General features: G+C 40.0%; 1 protein-coding gene across 8 annotated transcripts in view; it reads left to right on the top strand.

Moving 5' to 3' along the window:
* The window catches only part of LOC114029642 (E1A-binding protein p400-like), a 122920-nt gene that overhangs the window by 8186 nt on the left and 87872 nt on the right, over window positions 1–26862 (top strand). For 6 of the 8 annotated variants that reach the window (XM_027844202.1, XM_027844203.1, XM_027844200.1 and 3 more), the window contains exons 1-3: window positions 15250–15285; window positions 17327–18662; window positions 23312–23419. In XM_027844202.1, the coding sequence (XP_027700003.1) occupies window positions 17352–18662; window positions 23312–23419 (1419 nt within the window). In that variant the 5' untranslated portion in view covers window positions 15250–15285; window positions 17327–17351. Of the gene's footprint in view, window positions 1–15241; window positions 15286–17326; window positions 18663–23311; window positions 23420–26862 lie in introns of those variants that run through there. The other 2 variants (XM_027844204.1, XM_027844201.1) reach the window with 2 other exon arrangements.

Raw genomic sequence — 26862 nt, 5'->3', positions numbered from 1 at the left:
ATATTTCAAATTTAACATGGTGGTTTCAACATTGCCTTGTTTGTTTCTGTCCTTCTGAACTTCCTTCCGCTCCTTTCTGTGTATTTTTAATGATTCATTGACTTTCTTTTCTTTCTCTTCCATTGATTAAATATCACTATTACTATTTCCACTGTCCTTCCTAATTCTCTCCTTCCTACCCCCCTTCCCCCAAGCCCTTCCTTTGTGACAAATAAACGTTCGGTATATAGAACAAATCCACACGTTGGCTATTTCTGAAAGTGCACATCTCAAACTTTACCTCTTGTCTATCAACTCTGTAGCAAGACATGGGAACCATGACTCATTACCAGTCTTGGGAATGTGATTGGTCTTTGTGTCAATCATAATTCTTAAGTCTTAACAAATTGTTTTTTTTTCTTCACAATACTGTAGTAAATGTATTCATTTTTCTCCTAGTTCTGCTCATTTCATTTGCATCAGTTTATTCAAGGCTTCCCAGGTTTCTCTGAACTTGTTCAGCACAATAATCTTTGGTGTAGTGTTTGTTGTTCAGTTACTCCTATTTGTCCTTTTCATCCTACCAAGTTGGATTTCCCCAGGTATAAATAGTCCTCCTCTGCACTGGGAAGTTGTTTCAAAGGAGCTGTAATTTTTCCTCAATTTTTTTTAAAGCTCTAAGCCCCCAGACAGAGACAGCAGAATACTTGACAAACACCTCACTGTCAGATCTACTTTTCCCTTTTCCTTGAGGATATTCCTTCTTCAGGTAGTTGGCTTCTTGTAAGTACACCGGAAGTAGGAGGACCTCTTGGTCACATAGACAAAGTAAACATTTAAAACAAAGAAAGGCAAACAGATTTTCACATTCCCTGAAGGACAAGCTTCTAACTTTTCCTGGAGCCAGAAGGAAGAGAGGTGATTCAAGATTACTGCCTTCCTTGTGGTGGGTCTAGAGGAAGATGAGGAGGGCAGGGTTCAGCAACACAACTGCTGTCCAGACATTCTGTGTACCTGTCCAAGTAGATTTGACCTCAGATCTGTGGCCCCTTTCATTGTGCCCCATTTCGTTATGCTTTTCCATTCTCCCAGCTTCTCAAAGTTTCTCCCAGCTTCCCTTTGACCCCTGTTAAGGAGCTGGATTCCCCTTTGAGGCTCCCTCCTCAGAGGTGTGGCCTATCATTCTTCATTACCTGGCATTGTTTCCTTACTTATTCAGTAGACTTATTAGGACCTCAAGGGATCACCTGGTGTGGTCTAGTTATAAGACCCTTGTTCTGTAATTGGGTCTGTGAAAGACCAACTTCCTTGAAATTATATTACATTCAGGGCAGCACGTGGCGCAGTGGATAGAGCACTGGCCCTGAAGTCAGGAAGACCTGAGTTCAAATGTGGCCTCAGATCAAACACTTGACACTCATAGCTGTGTGACCCTGGGCAAGTCACTTAACCCCAATTGCCTAAAACAAACAAACAAAAAATTGTATTACATTCATATGCCATAATTTGTTTAACCATTCTGCATCGGATGGGCGCTTATTTTGCTGTGACACAGCCTTCTCTTGGTGTGGACTCCAGCTGTTTCTTTCCTGTTTCATCTACTTTCTCCTTTTGTTCCTCCTGGCACTTAAATGTTGGCTTTCTCTAGAATTCAGTTTCAGCCCTCTTTTCTGTCTGTGCATTTTCCTTAGGGAAGCTTAAATGTTAAATACCATAGCTTTCAATATTAACTTTTTTTTTTAAGACAACTTTTTTTTTTTTTGGCTAGGCAATGGGGTTAAGTGACTTGCCCAGGGTCACACAGCTAGTGAGTGTTATGTGTCTGAGGCTGGATTTGAACTCAGGTCCTCCTGACTCCAGGGCCAGTGCTCTATCCACCGTGCCACCTAGCTGCCCCTCAATATTAACTCTTTTTAAATGACTAGTAAATCTATATCTCTAGTCCTGGCCCTCCTTTTATGCTTAGGTCAGCATTTGCAACTATTTCTTAGATACTTCCAGCTAAGTGTCTGCTGGTACCACAAGGCTCCTATCCTTCCTGACCCTTATTTATCATTTGCCAAGTCATGCTGATAGTACTTCCCTGACTTCCTTCTTTTCTCTGCCCACACTACAACCACTCTGGTTCAGGTCCTCTTCACTTCTCTCCTGAACTATTGCGATAGCCTCAATACCTCTTTGCCTCCAGTCTCTTTTTTTTCTCCACTCCATCTTCCACAGAGCTGCCAAAAGTGATGTTCCTGAATGTCACTCTAGCTCAAGAAACTTCAGTGCCTCTCTATTGCCTCTAGAATGAGAGATGAACTCTTTCATTTAGAGGTCTTCGTAACCTGATTCTCATCTGCCTTTCTAGGCTCACCTGCTTCATGCACCCCATGGTCTAGCCAAACTGGCTTTCATGCTTGTTTTCACACAGGCTATTCTACTTCCTGTGTCTCATGTCTGGAATACTCTCACCTCTGTCTTAGAATCCCTAGCTTCCTCTAAAGTGTAACTCAAGCTAAGCCGATCAAAGAAGAGATCCAGAATCACAGTGGATGCAACACTCCACAACTGTAGTCCACATCTCTACTCAGAGGAGGAAAGTGTATTTCATCATCTGTCCTCCAGAACTAAGATTGGTCATTGCAAGTGTAGCAAGGCTGTTACCCACATGTAACATGGGTGTCCTTTGTGGCTTGCAGGAGGAGGTAATAGATGGCTCCACTCTTTTCCCCTTCCTCTGTTCTCCAAGGGAGACTTTAATTCCTGCCAAGAGGGGGAGCAGGAGATGGAGGTCAGAAGCTGACTCTTCTCTCCTCAGAGAGAGGAGGCACTGAACTAGAATTATATCTATGTCCTCCCTTAAAAGTGGTTGATTGAGGGGATATGGTTTTCAGGTTCAAGTTAAACTTCTGATCGCTACTCCTTAATGGGGAGCCGCGGATCCCAAGCTTTCTATTCAAGGTCTCACTGCTTTCCCACCAAATGCCAGTTCCATAATGAACACACATAGCAAGTAGCAAGGAAGGTCATTTATCTAAGATGTTAGCAGAACAGAAATCAGAGAAAGTATGAAATTGAGAATACATAGCAGACAACACATATTGAAGGAACTCTTGGAAATGAAGTAACATCTCAGCCAAGGAGGAGGATTGTAGATCTCATCTGAGGAAAATTCCCTGAACTCTTTGGTGTAGCAAGCTGGGAATGGGGGATGTGATGGAAGTTCTCCATGTGGGCTTCTTCCCAGAGTCTTTTTTTTCCTTTAGTAACCTCAGGTGAGGTTGATGTTGTCGCTTCTCTTAAAGCTGGAAGACAGAAGAGTCCCAAAGGAACTGAAGACGCTGGATCTTTCTTCTCTCTCAAACTCTGCTTCACATCGACCTCCGCGAGTGAGGAGAGAGTCCCATGCTAATGGGCTTTGGGACTTGGGTTACACCTATAATCTGAGATTTCATTCAGTCCGAGTTCAGATGCTTTATACTACTTTTTCCCATTTATTTGTAACCATTGTGTATATTCTTCTGGTTCTACCCTTTCCTAGGGTCTGAGATTTAGAGCTGGAAGAGATCATAAGTGATCAAAATCTAATCTAGTCTCCTCATTTTAAGAAGAGGATAAGTGAGTAGCTTCTCTCACTTTCCTCTGTCCAATTAGTTGGCAGAGCTCATCTCTCTCCCCAGCATCCCTCATATCCCTTCGCTTCTCTTTGCTCATATGTTTAGTACCTTAGTGCAAGGCCCTCATCACTCCTACCCCAAACAATTGGGATAGCCTTCTACTTAATGTGCTTCTTTGCCTCCAAGCTCTTGCCTCTCCACAAACCATCCTTTGTACTTCTGCTAAAAGAATATTCCTAAGGATAAAGTTTGACCTTACCACTTCTCTGTTCAAAAAACTCTATTTACTATTTATTTCCCATAGAACAAAATGTGAATTTCTCAGACTGGCATATCTAATACCCTCTGAAATCCTGTTTCTGATATACCTTTCCAGCCTGTTTTCTTACTACTCTCACACATTTTATATCCTGGCTAGACTGGACTAGGAGCTATTCCTTGAACTCTTTATGCCATCTTATACCACTGCCTATTTAGATTGGTCATCCCCTGTTCCCATAATGTATTCCCTCTTTGACTTTGCCCTTCAAAATCCTCTTTTTGAGAGGCTCAGCTTAGCTCAGCTCAGATAATACCTGTATCATTAAGTTTAACCTGAACTTTCCAGCTAAAAGTGTTTGCTTTGTCTGCTTCTATGCTTTGCAGTTATTTCTCCCTACCTTGTAAATATACTTATCTGCTTGTGAGTCTTATCCCCCTAGTGGAATATAAATTGTTTGAATGTATTGGAACTGGGCCATTTTTTTGCCTTTGTCTCCCAGTTTCTTGCCCATAATAGATCCTTAGTAGATGTTTGTCGAATTTATGTGACTTGTAGACACAGAACCATGTAGGTAGCAAATGAAGCTAAAGTTTGAACCCAAGTCCTCTTTCCATTACCTCACAACTACGTCTGATATCTTCACCTCACAATATGACCTATTGACCTTTTCATCTTACTGTCTACTAATCAGTTCTTCAGTGTAGGGATAAGGACCTCACTTCAGGTATTCTGTTCAGCCATGCATACCACAGTTTGAGAAGGACGTGGATAAGCTGGGGAGTGTCTAGAGGAGGGCAGCCAGAATGGTAACATCCACGTCCTTGAGTCCATGTCATGAAGACTGATTGAAGGAACTGGGGGGACGTGACAGCTGTGCTCAAATATTTGAAGGGCTGCTCTGTCTGGGTGAAGGTTCCAAAGATACAAATTGAGGTTTGATATTAGGAAAAACTTTTTACCCATCCCAGAGTCTGCCTTGAAAACCCTTCTTGGAGGTCTCCAGGCAGAGACCGGGGAGGAGCACTGTCAGGGATATTATAGTTAGGGTCCTCTCGAGTAAAGGTGGGACTGGATAACACTGATACCACAACTCTCAGATTCTCTGATTCCTACATGAAACCTTTCCTGATGCCCTTGCCAGCCCCAAGTAATTTGTATTTATTTTGTACCACCTTTTTAAATTGAGAAGCAGTGTGGTGTTGTAGATTAAGAGCTGGCCTCCAAGGCATGGTTTGAGTCCTATTTCTGATACATCCTGCCTCTGGGACCCTGAGCCAGTTACTTGCCCTCCCAGTGCTTTAGGCAGCATTCTTAGACTATAAATTACAGGTGTAACCTTCAATTACTATCAGGCTCATGGCGATGAAGCAGATTTTTTTTTTAAATGACCCAAGTTCTTCATAGTTCTGCCGTTGGAAGTATAGGGATGAAATGACTTGTGTTGATGTGCCCAGTTAGAGAGCAAGAAGTCTCCTCCAACAGTGAGCTCCAGCCTTGTGCCGGGAAAGGCCACGGTCCCCTTTGTGACTCTCAGAACTACCTCAGGCCTAGAATACAGGGACACCAGGAAATGTGAGGACAGCATCAGCCACAGGTGTTTATGAGAAATAGGATTAGAGCGATCAAATGCAGTCTTTAACAGAATAAAAATAAAAGGACACAATTATAAATAGGTGCCAGGTGTATGCAGCTCAAGTAAGGCAGAAGTGGAGTAAGGATGTCTAATTTCCTCTCAGTGCTCCAAGCTAATGAACCCTCACAGTAAAAAAAAAGAAAAGAAAAAAATAATCCACGTACACCATCATTTAAGTCTCTCATGGTCTTCCGTGGAGGCTTGGGTTTGGAGAAGGGGACTGAAGATGTTGCTGCCTCCACACATTCACACTGCTGTTTTGTGTATGTGTGGTTAGGGGGCTGAGGGGTATGGCCAACACTTCCCCCTTATTTCCTTGTCCTCTCATTTCTCTTTCTCTAAAGAGATCCTCAAAAGACCCCCTGCACTGGGCAAAATCCTTGCCCTCAGTCGTAATCTTGTGCTAGCTTCCTCTCTTCTCAAGCTGGGAGGACAGAACTGTTTGACCTCAGGGTTTGAAATTTTGACGTTCCTTGCACAATCAGATATGACAAGGTTGGCACCAATACCTTATACAGCTTTGAACCAAACACTTATTAGTATGTAACAGAATGAAGGTTATCAACCAACATCCAAGGAAATCACCTTAAAGCACCCTGTACAGCAAAGAGATGGCAGCAATCCCTGTGACATACATGGTACAATGTGGAGCATCACTTGGCAGGTTGCTGTAGTGACTACAGGCCTCAGTCACATGTAGGATGCATCATATGCACATTTCACAGAAGCTAGTGCATATCCACAAACAAAAATAAACAGGCATAGAAATCATAACAATGGTAGACCTACTCAACAACATGATAGACCAAACAACAAAATTAAGCAAAGTTTACAGACTCATGGAGCTACAAAACAGGCACAATACCAATGTAAAGAAAGAACACAACATGAAAATATAATAACCAGAAATGTCTCTATAAAGATATGTAACTACATTCAAGGTCAGCACTGGCATTATCATCTGGATACATAGATGACCATATCCTCAGTTTCACCTGGGGCATTATCAATTAGTCTGGTCAGTGAGTGTCCAAACCCTCCTGTGACCTCCTGTGAACTTATCTGTACCTGTACTTGTACTAGTGGATGGTAACGGCTGATCATAATCCTCATCAGAACTATAGTCTTATCCATCTAAATCTGACCTTATAAGGAGCTCAGGTTGGCTAGTAGTGTTATTGTGTTCTGAGGAAATTGTCTGGCCCCAAGGAGACTCTCGGGCAGCAGTACTAGTTGGATTCAGTCATCTTTAAGTGTCTCTCAACCTGACCATCCAGGAGTTAGTCAATAAACATTTGTTAAGTGCCTACTGTGTGCCGGGCACTGTGCTAAGTGCTAGTGATAAAAAGAAAGGCAAAAGACAATCCCTATTCTCAAGGAACTCGTAATCTAAACCAAAACACAAAAGAAAACTATGTGGGGGAGAGAAGGCATTTTCTCCATCATGCTGGGAAAATCTAGAGGAGTGAAGCCAGGTAGTAAATGAAGAGATGGCTGACCTGGGCTTATAAATGGAGGCTGTTGAGGGGAGAAGTCTCCAACCTCCAATCAGAGGGAGGGTGGGATCCTAGGGGCGGAGTGTATTGACCTGTGGGTTCTAGGGCTGATTTGATCTTGCAGAAAGAAGAGGTTCCTGAGTCGTGAGGGAGAAGCCAGGTGGGAAATAGAGAAGCTCACTGACTCAACAGTTGGCAATAAGTGATGATGATCAATGATCTTGTCTGGGCCCCTACTAGTCTAGGGGCTACTTCATCAACACACAAGTTGCCTAGGCTCTCCACAACTAAGTATGGAGTCGATTTCCATTGGTCTGCTAACTTGCATGGCAAGGTATCTTAACAGGACTCTGTCACTTTATAAAAGGGCCTGACAATGAATAGGAATATCTAATCACCATTTATCTCTTTTAGTATTCTTCCACGATGAAAATGTAACTGTGGTAAGCTTTGTCTTGTGCCTGTCCCTGTGCACATCCTACATCCCACTCATGCATTCTTGTATTTCTCAACAGATATTTTAGTCAGGAATGCTTGCATCTCCCCCCTCTCCATACAAGTCAATTGGTAAGCATGGCTCTTGCCTAAATATCAGCAAGTAGGGTATAAAGCAACTGGGATCATACCAAGTGTAGTTGTGCACATGTGCAAGGAAAGTCACATGCTGATGCCACCGACATTTTCGTTCTGATTTCAGCGTTCCTAACGTGTTCATCAGAGAGCAGCTGAAATGATCAGTTTATGGGTCCCTTTGAGTGGCTCCTCAAGGTTTGCCACCCCTTTGAGCATTTTGCTTCCTCTTCTCTACTTGGTCCTGACTGGGTCCTGGTAGGAGGCTCATTCACTGAGAAATACCTCTCCCACAGTACTTTAGCAACTATGGAGGCTTTTGGGTTCCTGGTTGTATATGCTTGAGCATACCTAGTGAAATTGGTGTTATCACCAATATATGATTTATGTTCTTGATAGCTTCTTCCAGAAATAGGAAATAAATGCAGACAAGTTCACACATTTTGCTAGTGATTATATTCTCTGAGTAACCAGCATGAGTTGGTAGTACTTTTCTTTGCACAAAATAGGCATAAACCTCAGATTCCTCTATGATATTTGTGGCCGTCTTAGGCCAATAAAATATGTTTCTCACTAGCTCGAGATTCCTTTCTTGACCCATATGGCCAAAATCATAATGTAGAGCCTTTATTACAGAGTAATTTGCCTTGAACAGCATCAACTGGTTCTTGGTATCACATATTTGATCTGTGACAGCCCAGAGTGGTCCTCCATTGCTCGGCTCCAGCTCTTGCCAACTTCTCAGTAGTAAGGGGCTTTCGGGAGATGTGCACTTCTCTTTTTAGCTTGTATGACTTCATGCAACCTTTTGTCAACTATCTGCTCTCCTCACTGTCATCCATGGACACCTGAAGTAAAGAAGGTTGGTCAATGAAGTGAGTGAGATTCCCATTTGCTGCTCTCTTGTTGTCTGGTAGAAGTCCCAAATTTTTAGCTGTACCACCTCCTGCTTCCATGCAGCTCTTGGGTTGTTACCTACAGCTTCCACTCCTTCTTCAGGTGTTATCCCAGCTTTGATGTCCTGTGGTCTTCTGGATAGTGCATCAACATTCACAGTAGTCTTTCCTGGTCAGCAGTGAATGCTAAATTCCTAGGTAGCTAGTGCTGCCACCTATCTCTGGAAAATAGCATTGAACTTAGCACTGGTCGGAGTACGCCAGTAGATGTTGTCAGCCCATACTTGGAACTTTGCTCCATACACATTGTCTTTAAATATCTCTCTGAGAGCACACTTCAAAGCCAAAACTTCAGCTTGTGAATGGGGGGTCAGAGGTCTCATTGCCATTTAAGCCTGTCCTAACAAATGCAACTAATTTTATGTGAGCATCACTTTGTTTCTACAGCACTGTTCCCTAGCCTTCTAAGCTGGCATCTGTATGCATGACAGGAGGCTTGTTTGGGTCATCATAGGCCAACACTGGCTAATGTGTCCAGCAGTTGACCGAGTCTCTAAGAGGTTCTTCATGTCTGTTAGTCGAGAGGTCTCCAGAAGGGTTTGTTGGCTTCGAAACAACCTTGTGTTTCTTGTCTTTCTGCTCCTGTGCCTTTTTAATCACGTGTTCATGAATGAGGTCGGTCAGTGGTTTAGTAAGAGCAGCATAGTTTTTTTTTTAAACCTTTGATAGTAATCACTGAATCAAAGAAAAGCTCTCAGATTTCAAAGGATTTTGGCCATGTCCAAGTCAGGAGCACTTCTGTCTTTTCTGGGTCAGTGCTCTTACCATGTTGTGATGTCATGTGACCCACCATACTTGACAGGGCTCTCAGAAACTGCCACTTGTCAACTGAAAGCTTCAGCTCATTTTCCTTCAGCTGATTCAGCACTTTCATCAGTCTGTCTTCATGTCCTTCCAGGGTCTTCCCAAAGATAATGATGCCATCAATACCCACACTTGAAGGTAATTCTTGTCACCAACTACTTTATCATTCTTTTGGAAGGTGGCAAGAGCCCCACAGATGCCTTGAGGCATACATTTGAGTTGGTAAAATTCAGCTGGACAAATGACAGCAATCTTTTCTTTATCTTCCTGTGCCATAGGAATCTGATAATAGCCACTGGTATAATCTAGCTGGAAAACCAATGGCTGATGATCAAGGACATCTTGAACCATTGGGATATTATCCACTATGGTTCTCTTATTCCACGGGTGGGGAACCTGCAGCCTCAAGGCCACATGTGGCCCTCTGGGTCCTCAAGTGTGGCCCTTTACCACAGGTTCCCTACCCTTGACTTACTCAAAATCTAGTAGTTTAGAAACATACATACTACCATTCTTCTGTAGTACGACCACTATGGGCTATATATTGGGCCCTTTATATTCTGTGATGATACCATTTCACTCCCAGGTTTTTGACATGTTTTCTGAGGTCATCCATCCCTTTTGACATGTTTTCTGAGGTCGTCCATCCCAGATAAAAGTATCTTTCTAGATCTTTCCTGGAATGGTTGCAAGTCTGATGGTCTCTGTCACCACTTGACTGTAATTCTTCTCTACACAGGCTTCATGGCTCCGCCTGCCTGTGAGCAATTAATGTTTCTACAGGCATTTAGATCTGTCTTGCTTTGTGTGAAGTGTTTTATAATTGTGTTCATGTAGTTCCTGTGTGTCTTGGCAGATAGACTCCCAAAATTTTATATTATCTGTAGTTGCATTAAATTGAATTTCTTTTTCTATCTCTTTTTTGTTGGATTATATAGGTAACATCCAGAGATGTTGATGATTTATGTGGGTTTATTTTATGTCCTGCAACTTTCCTAAAGTTGTTAGTTGTTTCATTTTTTTTTAGTTAGCTCTCTCTTTTGCAAAAAATGGTAATTTTGTTTCCTTTTTGCCTATGCTTATTCTTTCAATTTCTTTGCTTGTCTTATTGCTATAGCTAGCATTTTAAATACAATATTGAATAGTAGTGGTGGTAATACACATCCTTGCTTCACCCCTGAGCTTATTAGAAAGGCTTCTAGCTTATCCCCATTACAGACAATGTTTGTTTTTGGTTTTAGATAGCTATTACTTATCATTTTAAGGAAAACTCCATTTATTCCTGTGTTTTCTAGTGTTTTGTTTTTAAATAGGAATGGATGTTGTATTTTGTTGAAAAGCTTTTCTACATTTATTGAAATAATCGTGTGATTTTTTTGTTGTTCTTGTTATTGATATGGTCAATTATACGTATAGTTTTCCTATTATTGAAACAGCTCTGCATTCCTGGTATAAATCCAGCTTGGTCATAGTGCATGATCGCAGTGATATATTGCTGCAATGTCCTTGCTAATATTTTATTTAAAATTTTTTGCATCAATATTCACTGGAGAAATTGGTCTGTGGTTTTTTTTTTCTTCTTTGTTTTGATGTTCCCTGGTTTGGATGTCAAGAACATATTTGTGTCATAGAAGGAATTTGGGAGGAATTCCTTCTTTACCTATTTTTTCAAACAGTTAATGTAGTATTAGAATTAATTGTTCTTTAAATATTTGATAGAATTCACATGTAAATCCATCTGGTCCTGTTGTTTTTTTTTTTCCCTTAGGTTTGTTAGGTTTTTTTTCGTTATGGTTTGTTAAATTTCTTTTTCTAAGATAGGGTAATTTAAATATTCTATTGTATATTCTGTTAATCTGTTAAATTTATATTTTTGTAAATATTCATCCGTTTTATTTAGATGGTCAGTTTTATTGGTATCTACTTGGGCAGAATAGTTCTGAATAATTGCTTTTATTTTATCTTCATTGGTTGTGAATTCACGTTTTTCATTTTTTTTTTTTTTTTTTTGGCGAAGCAGTGGGGTTAAGTGACTTGCCCAGGGTTACACAGCTAGTAAGTGTTATGTGTCTGAGGCCGGATTTGAACTCAGGTCCTCCTGAATCCAGGGCCAGTGCTCTATTCACTGTGCCACCTACCTGCCCCACACCCTTTTCATTTTTGATATTGGTAATTTGGTTTTCTTCTTTCTTTTCTAAACCAAAATAGCCAATGATTTATTTACTTTATTGTTTTTTAAAAACTAGCTCCTAGTTTTATATATTAGTTCAATGTTTCATTTTTTTAATTATAAAATTTTATTAACCTCTCCTTTGATCCTCTCTGTTTCTATTTTGGTGTTTAATTGGGGATTTTTAATTTGTTCTTTTTCTAGTTTTTTAGTTACGTACACAATTTGTTGATCTTTTTCTCAGTTTTATTGATTTTAACATTTAGACATATACATTTTCTCCAAAGTACTACTTTGGCTTCATCCCACAAATTTTAGTTTGTTGTCTCATTGTTATTATCTTTAATAACAAATTACTGATTGTTTCAATGATTTATTCTTTGACCCACTCATTCTTTAAGATTAAGTTATTTAGTTTTCAATTTTTAATCTGTGCTTCAAAGACCCTTTATTGAATGTAATTTTTATTGCATTATGATAAAAAAGGTACATTTAATATTTCTGCTTTTCTTCATTTGTTTCTGAGGTTTTTAACTCCCAAATACATGGTTAGTTTTTGTAAAGGTGCCATGTACAACTAAGAAATAGGTTTGCTTTTCTGTAAACCCAATTGTATGTGTATATTTAGTTTTCCTTCTTTGAACTGGTTCAGAGGAGAGTAAGGTTCAAGTATTGCTTGCTCCTCACCATCCCCCATTCTCCCCTCCGTTGTATACATTCTTCCCTGCATATCGCATTTACATGAAATAATTTTCTCTATTCTTCCTTTCTATTCCCCCCTCTCCCAGCACATCCATTTCTCACCCATCCATTCTTCTTTTGGGATCATCCCAACATAATAGAATTACACCTGCACCTTTTGTCTAAATAGACTCTCTCATAGCTCTAGTGATGATAAAGTTCTGAAGGGTTATGCATATCATCTTCCCATATTGGAATGTAAACAGTTTAATCTTGTTTAGTCCTTATGATTTCTTATTCATGTTTCATTTTTTGTACTTCTCTTGACTCTTGTGTTTGAATTTAAAATTTGCTGTTCAGTTCTGTTCTTGAAAATCCTCTGTTTCATTAAATAGCCATTCTCCCCTCCCCCGCCCATAGGATTATACTCAGTTTTGCTAGGTAGGCTATTCTTGGTTGTAATCTTAGCTCCTTTGCCATCTGTAATATCATATTCTATGTCCTACAGTCCTTTATCGTGGTAGCTTCTAAATCTTGTGTGATCTTGATTATGACTCCATGATATTTGAATTATTATTTTTTTTTTCTGGATACTTGAAGTACTTTCTCCTTGATGTGAAAGTTCTGGATTTTGACCCATATGGTCCTAGGAGTTTTCATTTGGGGTTTCTTTCAAGAGGTGACCAGTAGATTATTTCAATTTCTTCCTTGCTCTCTGATTCTAAAATATCTGCATAGTTTTCATTTATAATATCTTAAAATATGATGTCTTGGCTCTTTTCTTGTTCATGGCTTTCAGGTAGTCCAATGATTATTTTATTTATTTATTTTTTTTGAGGCAATCAGGGTTAAGTGACTTGCCCAGGGTTACAAAGCTAGTAAGTGTCTAAGGCTGGCTTTGAATTCATGTCCTTCTGACTCCAGGGTCAGTGCTCTATCCTATCTGTGCCACCTAGCTGCCTCTTAGCTAGTGATTCTTAAATTATCCCTCCTTAGTCTGTTTTCCTGGTCAATTGTTTTTCCTATGAGATATTTCACACTTTCTTCTACTTTTTTAGTCTTTTGACTTTGTTTTATTGTTTCTTGATGTCTTTTGTAGTCATTAGCTTCCATTTGGCCAATTTTATTTTTTTTAATTTTTTTAAAAATTTTTATTTATTTTTTTAAGGCAATTGGGGTTAAGTGACTTGCCCAGGGTCACACAGCTAGTGTCAAGTGTTTGGTCTGAGGCCGGATTTGAACTCAGGTCCTCCTGACTTCAGAGCCGGTGCTCTATCCACTGCGCCACCTACCTGCCCCTCAATTCTAGTTTTTAAGGAGTTATTTTCATTAGCATTTTTTTGCCTCTTTTCTATTTGGTTAATTCTGATTTTTAAGGAATTATTTTTTATTAGTTTTTTTTGTACCTCTTTTATCAAACTCAATTTTCTTTTCAAAATTTTCTTACATTACTCTCATTTCTTTTCCCAATTTATCCTCTAACACTCATTTCATTATTTTTTTCTCTTTTTAAAAATCTTTCTTTAACTCTTCTAGGAATTCTTGTTGGGCTTGCATTTAATTTGCATTTTTCTTTGAGGATTTGTTTTTAGATGTTTCTAAGTCGTTGTATTCTTCTGTGTTTGTGTCTTGAGCTTCCTTGTCACCACAGTTGCTTTCTATGGTCAGGTTCTTTTTTTTTTTTTTTCTTTGCTCATTTTTCCAGTCTACTTTGTGACTTTGGATTTTATGTTAGTGTTGAGCTCTGCTTACTTCTGGTGGCAGGGGTGAGAAGTGGGGGATGTTTCTGTCCTGAACATCTGTCTTTTATGTCCTTTTGCTATTTTCACAGTTCAGATTGGTGGCCTGTTAAGTTTTTGGTTCTTCCAAAGTGATGTGATCCGAGAAGGGGTCTATTCACTGCCCTCCTACTCTGAGCTCTGCAGGTTTCTGACCTAGGTTTGGGTCTGTTGGCTTGCGTGTAGTTGAGTTTCCATAGACTGTTGCTGGACTTATTCGTTGTTAGCTCACTGGAGAGTTCTTCATATTCAGAGTCACTGAACTGCTGGTTTCCTCTTTTGGGGAAACTAATTGGTTTTGGTCTCCTGCTCTGTTTTATTCCATTGCAGGCATATGTGTAGACCTAAAGGTTTAGAACTGAGGCCCTATTCTGTTCTTGGGCTCAGAACTAGGGCTCTGATTCCCTGTGTCCTCTCACCTCCTGAAACTGTAACCCAGCACTGGATAATGGGTAACAGAGCTATCTCATGGCGCCTGTTCCTGCTCCAGGAGTCTAGTACAAGGGTCTCCTGGGATCTCTTTCATCCCTGGTATTCATGCCCTTGCTACCCCTGGATGCTGGAGCTGCTCCTTGCTGGTGTTGCCATTGCCGCAGCCCTGTGCTGCTTTCCTGTTGCCACACTATTGCTGTGTTGTGCTGTGCTCCTGGCCAGCCCTCACCCCAGTGTCTGCAAATCTCTCAGTCTATCTTCTTAAACTACTCTGAGTTGGAAAAATGACTCCCTGTGAGTTTTTCTTGGCTTTCCCAATCAGAATTCAGTTTGGTGTGCTTTCTAGGTCATTGTGGAGGAGGTGGTGGAGGAACTAAGGCAAAAATGCTGCCTCTCCTTCTACCGTCTTGACCCTGCCCCTTCTCTCTATTTCTTTCTCTTTTCCCTCTCTCTACCTCTCACTCCTCCCTTTTCTCTTTTCTCTCTCCTTTCCCCTTCCCCTCCTTCCTTCTCTCTCTCCCTTTCCCTTTCTTCTTTCTCTCTGTCTCTCTCTGTTTCTCCTCCCTTCTTTCCCCTTCCTCCCTTCCTGCTTTCCCCTCTCTCCCTTCCTCCCTCCCCCTTCTCTTTTTTCCTCCTTTCCTCCTCCCTACCTTCCCCTCCTTTCTTTCCCCTTCTTTCTCTCCCTTCCTTCTCCCTTGCTCTTTTCATCTCTCACCTCCCTCCTTCCTCCCTCCCTCCCTCCCTTCCATCCCTTCCTTTACCAGTCTTCTGTCTTCTCTCCTTTATCTTTGTATCCCTGTCTATTTAATGTGTGCTTGTTGATTGCTTAATTGATTACTTAAATTTGAATTTGAAATATTTTCATTTTTCTTTTCAAGGTGTTGGAGGAAGGAGGGAAGCAAAACACAGGGCTAAATATCAGGTAATACTGTTTTAAAGTTATATTTGTAACACAATCTGATGTGCACAATAGCATTTCAATATATCTGACAGGATAAGAATACTCATCATCTGCCTTTGTTCATAATAAGTATAATCTCAAATTTTGGCTTTCATATTTAAATTTTATGATGTTCTTGCTCTCATATAAGTAATTAGAGTGCTATGCATATCATCAGCTGAAAAAAATTGTGCCAAAACTGCTTGCAAATGTGTTACTTTATCTGATGTACTGTGCTTGATATGGAAAGGTATATTTTGAAAGTTGTTATAACTTGAAAACATTTCAACCTAATTTATCACATATTCTGAAAGAAAAATAAGGTGAATTATGAACCATATTTTTGGTGGCCTCCTGGCCTCTAGAAGTTAGCTCCAAATTATGGTAGAATTCAGAGAGATGAATTTAGTTTCCTTTGCCTTGCCAACCCCTTAGGCTTGGGAGTAGCCAAGTACTGCAGGCTGCTTCCCTTGTAGAGCTTGGACTGAGTAGACCAGTTGGCAATGGTTAGAATGTGTTGCATTGAGAGCTGTTTTAATTCACACCAACTATTCCAAACTCTGTCTGTCTGTCTATCTGTCTATCTATCTATCTATCTATCTATCTATCTATCTATCTGTCTGTCTGTCTGTCTGTCTGTCTGTCTATCTATTGCATTTCATTTGTATAGTGGCCATTGTAAGTCTGTTTTATAAAATTTTCAAAGTTTTAAGTAGATAGTCATTCAGATAACAAGCATTTATTATGTGCCTGCTATGTGTCAAACACTGTGCTATATGCTGGGGGTACAAAGAACATCAAAAGACAGTTCCTGTCTTCAAGAAATTTACAGTCTAATAGGAGTGACACCATGAAAGCAATTATGTGCATACAAGACATAGAGAGGAGAAATTAGAGGTAATCAGTAGAGGGAACATCACAAAAGAACTGAATCCATTAATGAAGTATCGTGGGTATTCATAGGATCATAGATTCTGAGCTGGAAAGGATCTCATGTTACAGATAAGGAATCCCCTAGAAGTTAAGGGACTTTCTGAAGATCCCACAAGTGAGCAGATCACAGTGAGGATTTGGATCCAGGTCCACTGATGCCAAATCTAGCACCTAATACACCATGCTGCCTCTCAGAGTGCAGTGTTTGAATCTTCAGTTCTGGTGAAGCCAAAATATACTGTGAGCACATTTATCCCCATTTGAGGCTTAATACAATAACAGCACAGAGAGACAGCCTGGTGGAGTGGACACAGGGCTGGTGCCAGAGTCTAGAGGCTGGCAATCTCTTAATCTCTCCATTTAGCTCTTTGATCCAGTCATTAGTTAACAAGCATTTATTAAGTGCCTGCTGTGTGTCAGGCACTATGCTAAGCACTGGGGATACAAAAAGAGGCAAAAGATGGTGTCTGCCCTCAAGGAGCTCGCATTCTAATGAGGGAGACAGCATGCAAACAAATATATATATACATATATATATATATACACATAGACAAGTTGTAGACCACATAAATAGGAAATACTTAAGAGACAGAGAGAGGGTACTGGAATGGTTGGGAAAGACTTCTTGTAGAAGATGGGATTTAGTTGGGACTTGGTTGTAAATTACAGATGCATGATCAATGGAGAGAGTTTTGTCTAAGGAGAGTTCCTTATACCAATGAAAACTCAGCACCATCTCCTCCTAAGCAAAACAAAACTAAAACCCACTAGCCAACTGGAAAGGATTAAAGCAATCAGTTGGCAGTCATAAATAGGATGTCAGAAAGCTTCACTATACTTCTGCTGTTGAGCATTTGACATCTGAAATGAGACACAACTGTGCATAAAAGTTTACTTAAGATGGCTTTATTGCCAAGTGTTGTTTACCATTGAGGATGGTTTATTTGATATAAAATCAGGGAAATAAATCTGTTTCTTTTATATTTTGAATCACATGGTAAACTTTTGAAGTTCTCCAAGATTTCTGATATAGCTGGTTAGAAGCCATATTTTCTTTTGCTGAATTTTATTTTTCTATGTATTTGTTTAGAATTTATTTTAAAGAAGAAGTGATAATGCACCATGGCAGCGGTCCTCAGAATGTCCAGCTCCAGAGGTCCAGGTCCTTCACAGGCAGTGAGGGGGAAGACCAGCAGTCCCATTCAAATCTACCCCAGTCCCCTGCAGCTCCATTTGCTCCTTCAGCAAGCCCATCTGCACCACAGTCGCCCAGTTACCAAATACAGCAGCTTATGAGTAGAAGTCCAGTAACTGGTCAGAATGTAAACATTACACTTCAGAATGTTGGACCAGTAGTTGGAGGAAACCAGCAGATCACCCTGACCCCTTTGCCAATCCCCAATCCAACTTCTCCAGGTTTTCAGTTTAATTCTCAGCCAAGGAGGTTTGAGCATGGCTCCCCATCCTACATACAAGTTACCTCCCCGTTGCCCCAACAAGTCCAGTCTCAAAGCCCAACTCAGCACACCTCTGGGCCAGTGCAGGCCTTACAGGGTGTGCGGGCAGGCACTCCTGGCCCGGGACTGGGTATCTGCAGCTCCAGCCCCACTGGAGGCTTTGTGGATGCCAGTGTCCTTGTGAGACAGATCAGTTTGAGCCCTTCGAATGGTGGACACTTTGTATATCAGGAGGGCTCAGGCATTGCCCAGATTGCTCAGGGAGGACAGGTTCAACTCCAGCATGCGGGGTCCCCTATTACCGTTCGAGAACGCAGACTTTCACAGCCCCACACCCAGACAGGCGGCACCATTCACCATCTTGGACCCCAGAGCCCGGTAGCTAGTGGTGCCAGTATGCAGCCTTTGACTAGCCCTAGTCACATTGCAACGACCAGCTTGCCACCCCAAATCAGTAGTATTATTCAAGGACAACTGATTCAACAGCAGCAAGTGTTTCAAGGACAGCAGTTGAATAGACCTATGGGGTTTGAGAGGCCTTCGGGTGTCTTAATATCTGGAGTTGGAGGCTCTTCAGCCTTTGGGATGACTTCACCACCCCCTGGACCTACCAGCCCTTCTAGAGCAGCTGTACCACAGGGTCTTTCCAGCCTTTCTCTTGCTCCTGCAGGAAGTATAGGAGTGAAAAAAGTACCTAAAAAATTGGAGGAAATTCCACCAGCGTCTCAAGATACAGCTCAAATGAGAAAGCAATGCCTGGATCATCATTACAGAGAAATGGAAGCTCTGAAAGAAAACTTCAGGGAGTATTTGATTGAATTATTTTTCTTACAACATCTTCAAGGCAATATGATGGATTTCCTAGCTTTTAAGAAGAAACTGTATGGACCCTTACACACATATCTTAAGCAAAATGACTTGGATTTTGAAGAAGAGGAGGAAGAACAATCTAAAGTCATTAATGATGAGGTAAGAAGTTTAATACTTAATAATATGTATATGTTATTAGATATATAATGGGTGTACTGTGTGCAGCAGAAATTAATCAGTGAAATTTATTAAAATGTTACTGAAAACTATAATTTTGAAAAACTGCTATATACATGGAATATCAGTAATTTTCTTTCAGATGAAATTGATATTGAGAATAGTGCCAGTCTGTAGGATATTTAAGTGAAAAAAAGTTCTTAAACAAGGAAATACCAAGTATGTAACTAGTCCTCTTCTCATTTTCAAGGTGTAAGCTCTAGATGTGCTTTTGTATAGGAAAATCTACTAGTATTTGTCCTTGATGCAGAATGCTTTCTTTCCAAACCTCTCCTATTTCCAGTATTACTTTTTTTTTCTGATTACATTAGAAAGAAAATACTGATTTTGATGTCATTGATATCATTTAACACTTACTACTTTCCCATGTAATAAGGAAAATGTGCCCTGGGTTTAAGGCTGGTTGCAGATAATAGCAACAACCAGTGGGAGAGGCTTTTTGGTAGTGCTAGGAATTTTGGTAGCAGCAGGAAGAAACAAATGTTCAAAACTGAGATCCTAAATCTATGATGAATCAGGAGGGTATCCTTTTATATCTGTCCATGGCAAAATATTAAGTCTTAAAAGAAAAGCTGCAACAGGCTAGATCCTGATACTTAAACTAATTCTCCTATCAGTTCTGAGAGTTTTAAATTTAGAAGCAGTCATATAGAATCTGAACTAGGAGCTTAAAGGGATAATATGGTAATTTTTTTGAAGGAGAGGCAATCGGGGTTAAGTGACTTGCCCAAGGTCACACAGCTAGTAAGTGTCTGAGGTCAGATTTGAACTCAGGTCCTCCTGACTTCAGGGCCAGTGCTCTCTCCACTGTACCACCTAGCTGCCTGAAAATATGGTAAATTTAAAACTTTAACCATTTTCTCTCCTTTTATATTTGAAGAATGAATCCTGCATGTTAAATTCTGCTAGAGATATTTGAAATCCATAAATTGATTTATAGTGAAAAATGTTTTTTTGTAAATTAAGTTAACTAAATGTGCTTTCAGGTTATTAAAATGTTTACACGTGGGATTGATGTCAGAAAATAAATCACTATACAAGTCTTTAATCTTGAGAATAAAATATCCCATCAATTTTTAAGAAACACATTTTTATTTAAAAAATGCTTTAATTCAGTGTTTCATAAATATAACAGGTCTTTGCTAGGTATATGCCACAGATATAAGGGAAGATAAGATTTTAGAGTTAAATGAGACTTTAGGGATGACTTCTTCCAACCTCTCAATTTGCAGTTAAGGAGACTCCCAGAAAATGCAAGAGAAATTAGGTAATTTACTCAAGGTGATTATGATTATGACTTCCTTGTTGGAAACTTTAGTGCGGCTTTCTTGTCACTGGAGCCGGCTCAGAGAGTTTGCCAGGGAGCTGAGAAATTACAGGGTTTCTCAGGCTCCCTCAGCCTGGCAGAGCCTCCTGGATATTCTCCTCCAACTCCAACTAGATATTCTCCTCCAACTCAAGATTATAGAGCTAGTAAGTTGCAGAGAATGTGGGAATGTGAATTCCTTTGTCTCCCAATCCAAAACTTGTCCTGCTCTATGTGGCAGTTGCCTTTTCACTTTTCTGTAATGCTTTCAGGTTGATAAAGCACTTTTCTTATGCCCCTGTGCAACAGGTTGTAGCTTGAGTATTGTTATCACAATTTTATAGATGGGGAAACTGAGACTCTGAGAAGTGATTTTAACAACTCTCAGAACAGGGATTTGAAATGAGTCCATCGTTCTTTCCACCACACCTGCAGTTATGTAACTTGTGATCTCAGGACCCTTTATACTCTTAAAAAGTATTGAGGACCCAAAGAGCTTTTGTTTGTTTTGTTTATGGCCATTGATATCTACCATATTATCAATTAGAACTAAAGACATCTTAAAATATTAATTAATTTAAACTAACAATAATAAACCAATTACATGTTAACATAAATGACATATTTTAATAAAAAGTAACTAAAACAAAAATAATAAAATTACAAAAAAATTTAGTGTTATGAATGGCATTGTTTTACATATTTTTTGCAAATCTCTTTAAGTGTCTGAATTAGTAGAAGACAGCTGGAATCTCATATTACACCTTCATTCAATCTGCTACAATATGTTGTTATGGTTGAAGTATATGATAAATGTCAGTCCTTATACAGATGTGTAGGTGGAAAAGGGAGGAGCATTTTAATAGGCAAATAATATCTTAATATTACTAGGAAAATATTTTCACCTTCTGGACCTGCTGAGACAGTCTTCAGACTCCCGGGGGTCCTTGGACCACTTTGAGACCTGCTTTACTATACCAGTCCCACATTCATTTTTTAAGATTTTTATTTTGCTCCTGACTAGAACTGAACTTTCTTCCCAACAAGGAAGCCTTTTTAGGTTGATATTTCAAAATTTGAAACACATTGTAAATTGTTGAACTATCTGGATAATGCTATATCTTTTGTAACATCTTCATCCTTTTCATTTTATTATCAGGTGAACTAACCATAACTGATTGGGTTTGAATTCCCTAAATTTACACTCTAAAGGAGATTGAAGTTTGAAGGACCCTAGGTTTGGGGAGGGGAGAGAAACTTTAAAATCATCTAGTCCAACCCTTTCCCAACCCAATTCCTCCCTCCATTTTACAGATGGGGAAACTGAGAGAAGAAAGAATTTAAGATCCTAGGATAATCAGTTTAGCTGGAAGAGACCTTGAGGGCCATTTTAGTACAACCCCCTCATTTTATAGATGAGGAAACTGAGGCTTGAAAGGTGACATGACTTTCCTGAGGTTAGCTTGTAGTAAGTGGCATGAAGTGAACTTGACCCCAGATATTCTGACTCCAGGTCTACAAGCTCTTCCCTTTGCCCTTGGTGCCCTTGCCCCAAGACACTGTCCGGACTTCCTCCCATTTCTACCCCCTACCTTTATGCCCCTTCCATTGCTCTCATTTTCCCCCACAACCTTCGAATCCCTTCTTTCCCAGGGATCTCTCACATTCTTCCCCTGTTCTGGATAAGACCCTCCCCTCAGGGTCCCATCTTTCTCTACTTATTCAGATCTCTATCATCCAAAGCTTTGTGTTTTCCATTGGCAAAGAAGTCCTATTAACACCTTTAGCTCTTTCTGAAACTTTAGATGACAGGATCCTGACTGAAATTGCCAAGCAGGGAAGGGCTAGTCTTTTGGTTGATAGGGTAGGAGGTTGACTATATGGTGTGATTTGAAGGGCACTGTCCAAAGATGTTCTTGTCCCCAGATTATCTCCCTCTTTAACTTCCATATGGTGGTGAGAATTCCTCTCACTGGAAATTCATTCCTTTGGGGAGGAACTCTCCTGAAATCCCTTTTGAAATATAAAGACCAAAAGGCAATCTGGCTTGGTGGTATAGATTCCTAGACTTGGAGTTAGGTAGACCTGGGTTCAAGTCTTGCCAATACTACACGTTAGCTTTATGAGCTTGGGCAAATCACCTTTTAGTTTCCCAGGCAGCCTATTACATGGTGCAGAACAGTTGCTGATCTGCATTGATAGATGCATTCCTTCTTCATTCTGTTACACCAGTGAAAACATAGGTTCACTTCTCCCTCCATCATGAAACTACTCCTGGGAATGGTAGGCATTGGCAGCCATTAATGTCTTAGATGAATTATCAGAGATTTAGCTAGTATGTCAGAGAATGAGAAATGAGTGGGCATTTTAAAATTCTTAAGTTGATTTTTTAAAAAGGACTCCAAGTCCTTATTATTTTCTTTGACTATTATTTTCTACTAGGTTAAGGATACATTTTGAGTTGTGGTTTGTATTAATCACATTGATTTTGGGGAGTTATTTGCTGAATCAATCTGATTTTCTTTCTGGTTCATTTCAACCATCTTCAGTTTTTTCTCTGACTCCCAAGCTGTATCTGCACCCTTGATGTAAAGTACTATTTGATTTTAGAGCAGTTTAATATAATTTTACTGAGTACTAGATTTGAATAGGCTCACTCAGGGAAGTAGCTTGTTTCTCCTGAAAGATTTTTCATTAGCTTAACTGTTGAAAGCTTTTTTTTTTTTAAAGTACTTTGCAAACCTGAAAGCACTATGTAAATATTAGCAATTATTATGACTGATTCTATCCTGTGATAAAATGAAATCATAATATGTCACTGCTTCTTTGTTTGTCCTCTGTATAGTTTTTGTTTTTCTCTCTTTTTCCTTTTTTAAGCACTTGCAAACCCCGAAGACCTCCTTCCCTATGGGGAAAGTCTGTTGCTTTAGGATCCAGGCTTTAGGGTCCAGGGTAGTCAATTGCTGGGTTTGTCTCTTGTTAATGTTCAGGCTCTTCTTGATAAAGACCATCCTGAGAAACTATTGTTGTCTACTAGGTGGGGATGAAATGTTACCAGCCTGAGTTGAACTTCAGATCTACATTATCAGTGACAGGCTCTTAAAGTAAATTCTGTTGGAATAAGAGTATCCTCTCATGAAGATTGAATTATGTCCCCTCTTCACTGAGGTTCCACCCATTTTAGCGGGCAGCGGTTATATAGTACTGATCAACTTAAAAATTGTTTTCCCTTTTCCCCCTTTCCTCTCCAAATATCTCCTCTCAGGTAAAAGTTGTGACAGGAAAGGATGGGCAGACTGGGACTCCTGTTGCTATTGCAACCCAGCTTCCTCCAAATGTTTCTGCTGCTTTTTCATCCCAGCAGCCATTTCAGGTACTTTTTGATGGTTCTCAAATGTAGTCTCATCCCAGATTTTAGATTCATCCAGATTTGGTATTTCCTAGAATTCAGTGGTTTTCCAAGAACCTATACCTTGTTATTAATCAAGGACATATGTTTGAAGGTTTTTTTTTTAAACTTCAGAATTTTAATGCATTGTTATTTTTCTTTCCTCTGAAAAGTGAGGAAATTGCGTGATCCTATTTTTGGATTTGGGGCTTGCTTTCATTAAATTTCACCTTGAGTGTTTTTTGTTGTTGTTGTTTATTTCTGGATACCTTTGGTTCTTTTATGATTTTTTGTGTACTTGTAGTTTGTCTTGAATGTAAATGTAGATTTTGTTTGCTCTGGGAAACATACTTCTTTTAAGAGAAATACTTCTTATAAATTCTCTTCTTTACTGGAACTTGTTCTTTTAATAGTTGTGTTTATAAATATTTGATGTTTTTATTCCAAGAACAGAAAATGAAGTGTTAGAAATAAAACAAGCTCAGTAATTATTTCCCCATACATTTTTCTTAGTGTTTCGTAGAAGAAGAGTAATATGTTCTTAACTGAATTCTCACGGAACAATTTTAAAGTTTTAAAAAATTGTTAAAGGTTCTTTGTTATATACAATTACAGCCTCTGATTGCTTTGTATTGATTCAGGAAAATGCATTCCTCTTGTCCTAGGACTAAATTTACATACTTGTCCCATTTCCTGCCTTGTTGATCCTATGTTTTACAAATAACAGAATTTTTTACTGTTCATCTTTCAAAGGACTTACTAAGTACAACAAACATAGTGAGATCACCCATTCCCAAAGCAGCACAGTTTTGTTTAAGCAGGTAGACTTGCTTCTATTTTTGTACATGCCATGCTTCTTCCCTGTCCCAGTAAAATACATGCTTCTTGAGGGCTGTGATTATTTTCTTTATCTTCGTATCCCTGGCATGTACCACTGTGCATTGCATGTAGTAGGGCTCAGTAAATGTTTGTTCAATTGAATGGAGCACCTTTAATGGCTCTCTACTGTCTATAAAATAAAGTTTAAACTCTTTAGTCTAGCATTCAATTCAAAGTCCACAACCTGGTCTCATAACCTTTCTTTCCATCTTTATTCCTGTTCTTCTTGTGCATAATTTTTTGGCTCCACCAAAACTCTGTTTATTATACTCAGAACATATTAATTCATTCAAAAAGCATTTATTAAGCATCTACTATATACCAGGCACTGTGCTATACAGCCTATACTTTTTGGCCTCTAAAATGTTGCTTCTTCCATTATGTACTTTGGAGTGCCTTATCTACTACTTTCCACTTACTAAAGATTTTCCCATCCCTGATGTATGTGTTCAAACCTTACATTCTTTGTGAAACTTTTCCTTGTTACTCCTAGAGTGATCAACTAATGAGATCATCCCCTCATCTACTCTAAAAAACAGTTATCATACCAGCGGTTGCTAGTATTGCCTCCTTACCCCTGTCCTGATTGTCCTTCCCCACCACAAAGTCTTTCTGAGCCTTACTCCCAAATGTGCTGCTTTTGCAACCTAAATATCATAAGTGATACCCAAAAGCATCTCAGTGGATTAAGAAAGATCCTTTTGATACATTATCATAGATCTCTACAGCTTCATTGGTAGGGTCTAGGATCTTATTGTGAGGATAGCTATTGGAAGTAGTCCAGGGTTGAGGATATACGTAGGTGAGGCTAAAGGAATGGGAATGTACAGGGAGTTAGTGAGAACAGTACTGAAATGTCTGGTTAAGGAATACAGAAGAGGGAGATAGTCAAGTGATGAGTACAAGGGCTCTAGGAGTGGCAGCACCCCCAGCCCACCTGTCCTGTTTCCGGCCCAGTCCCTCCAGCCATCATTGAGGGGGCCCACCATTACCACCAGCAACAACTGCTGACCAACAGCCACCAATAGACCCAGGAAGCGGGAGCACCTCCTGATCATTCGTCTTGCTTCTAGTCCATCCCTCATAGCAATTATCTGGGAAGGGGATCTTGTGGAAGGAGGTTGCCAGTCATCTGCACCAACTGTCAGCCATCTGCCGCTCATGGGGCAGAAGGGCCAGGCTAGCTGAAGCAGTGAGGATTCCTCTGGGAGGAGCAGGAGGCAGCATGTGCCAGGCAAATAGAACTCTGTATTTGCAGCTTAGCTACCATCTCCCCTCATGGAGGCATCCCAAGACCCTGACCCCAAGAGCCTTGGGCAGAGCAGTGCTTCCAGCCCAGTGCCCCAGCCATCATGCTGGGAAGTAGCCCCTGTGGAGGGGCAGCCTGGCAACTGACTACTGAAGTGGGCTCCACAGCTACAACTCCTAAAGGAGCCGAAAAGAAAGTTCTTGTCACCAAAGTCCTTGACACCATCAAAGGGTTCAGCATTAGAAGTGGATAGGATTTTATCATTAAAGAAGCGCATTTCTCTCTGCTTTACTTCTATGCCTAGTCGCAACAGTGCTGGGAACGTATAGCCGAGTCAGGGTTTTGGTGTAGCGGCTAGTTCACCCCAAGGAATGCACCAGTAATAGATGAAACTGCTTCTAACATAAGGGTTCTTACCTTGGTATCTGTGACCTTGGCTTTAAAAAAATAATTTGGGTAACTGTTTCAATATCATTGATTTCCTTCGTGATTCTATTGTTTCATCATGCTGCCCAAGGGCAAGAGAGGAGGAAAGAGGGGAGGGAGGGAAAGACAAGGAAGGAAAGGGAAGAAGGGAGGGAGAGAACGAGAGACAAGGAGACAAGGGTCCTCTCTTGTTCTGACTTGGATTGGGTCCTTGTTCCAAATGGAATATTGGATCCTTAAAAAAAAAAAAAATTATACTTGGGAAACTTGTAAAGCTAGCGCCTTTATGTTATGCACCCAGGATTCTTTAGGGTTTCATGATTTTTCTTTCCACATTTTTGATGATGACTGAGGCTTTGCATGTGAAAGGACCATGTTTGTTCCACAGAGTTTACCTAAGCTTCCTTCTGACTTGTGTCATGGATTACATTGTGCTTGCCCTCTTCTGCTTAATGGTTTGCTTAATGAGCATTTTCCAGCCAGGCGGATATAATCGCTTTTCCCAGGAGCACTGAACCCACTTTGAGTTTTGACATACAGATATTTTTACCAATGAATTAACCCTCATTCATTCATACATTTGATGTCACATATGTGAGTCTGGACATGACATGCCTTGGACAGAGCTTGTGGAGAACAATTCTGCTTCCTCTTCAGCCAATGAAAAACATGCTGAAAAACTCACCAGCCTTGCTTATTTTCTTTTACCAAATAAGAACCAAGGGAGAATGACTTTTGTTTAGGGACTTATTATGATCCGCAGGTACCTCGTGGTCATAATGGCTTTTTTTTTTTTTTGGTCATAGGAACTACCTGAATTAGTGGAGAGATTCATTATTTAAGTTCACTGTCATATCAGTTAAATGCATACTAA

Source organism: Vombatus ursinus, unplaced genomic scaffold (assembly GCF_900497805.2).
Source record: "Vombatus ursinus unplaced genomic scaffold, bare-nosed wombat genome assembly UNPS02014935.1, whole genome shotgun sequence".
Classification (NCBI taxonomy): Eukaryota; Metazoa; Chordata; class Mammalia; order Diprotodontia; family Vombatidae; genus Vombatus; species Vombatus ursinus.
Note: the sequence above shows the minus strand (reverse complement) of the source record. Positions and strands in the feature narration are given on the sequence as shown.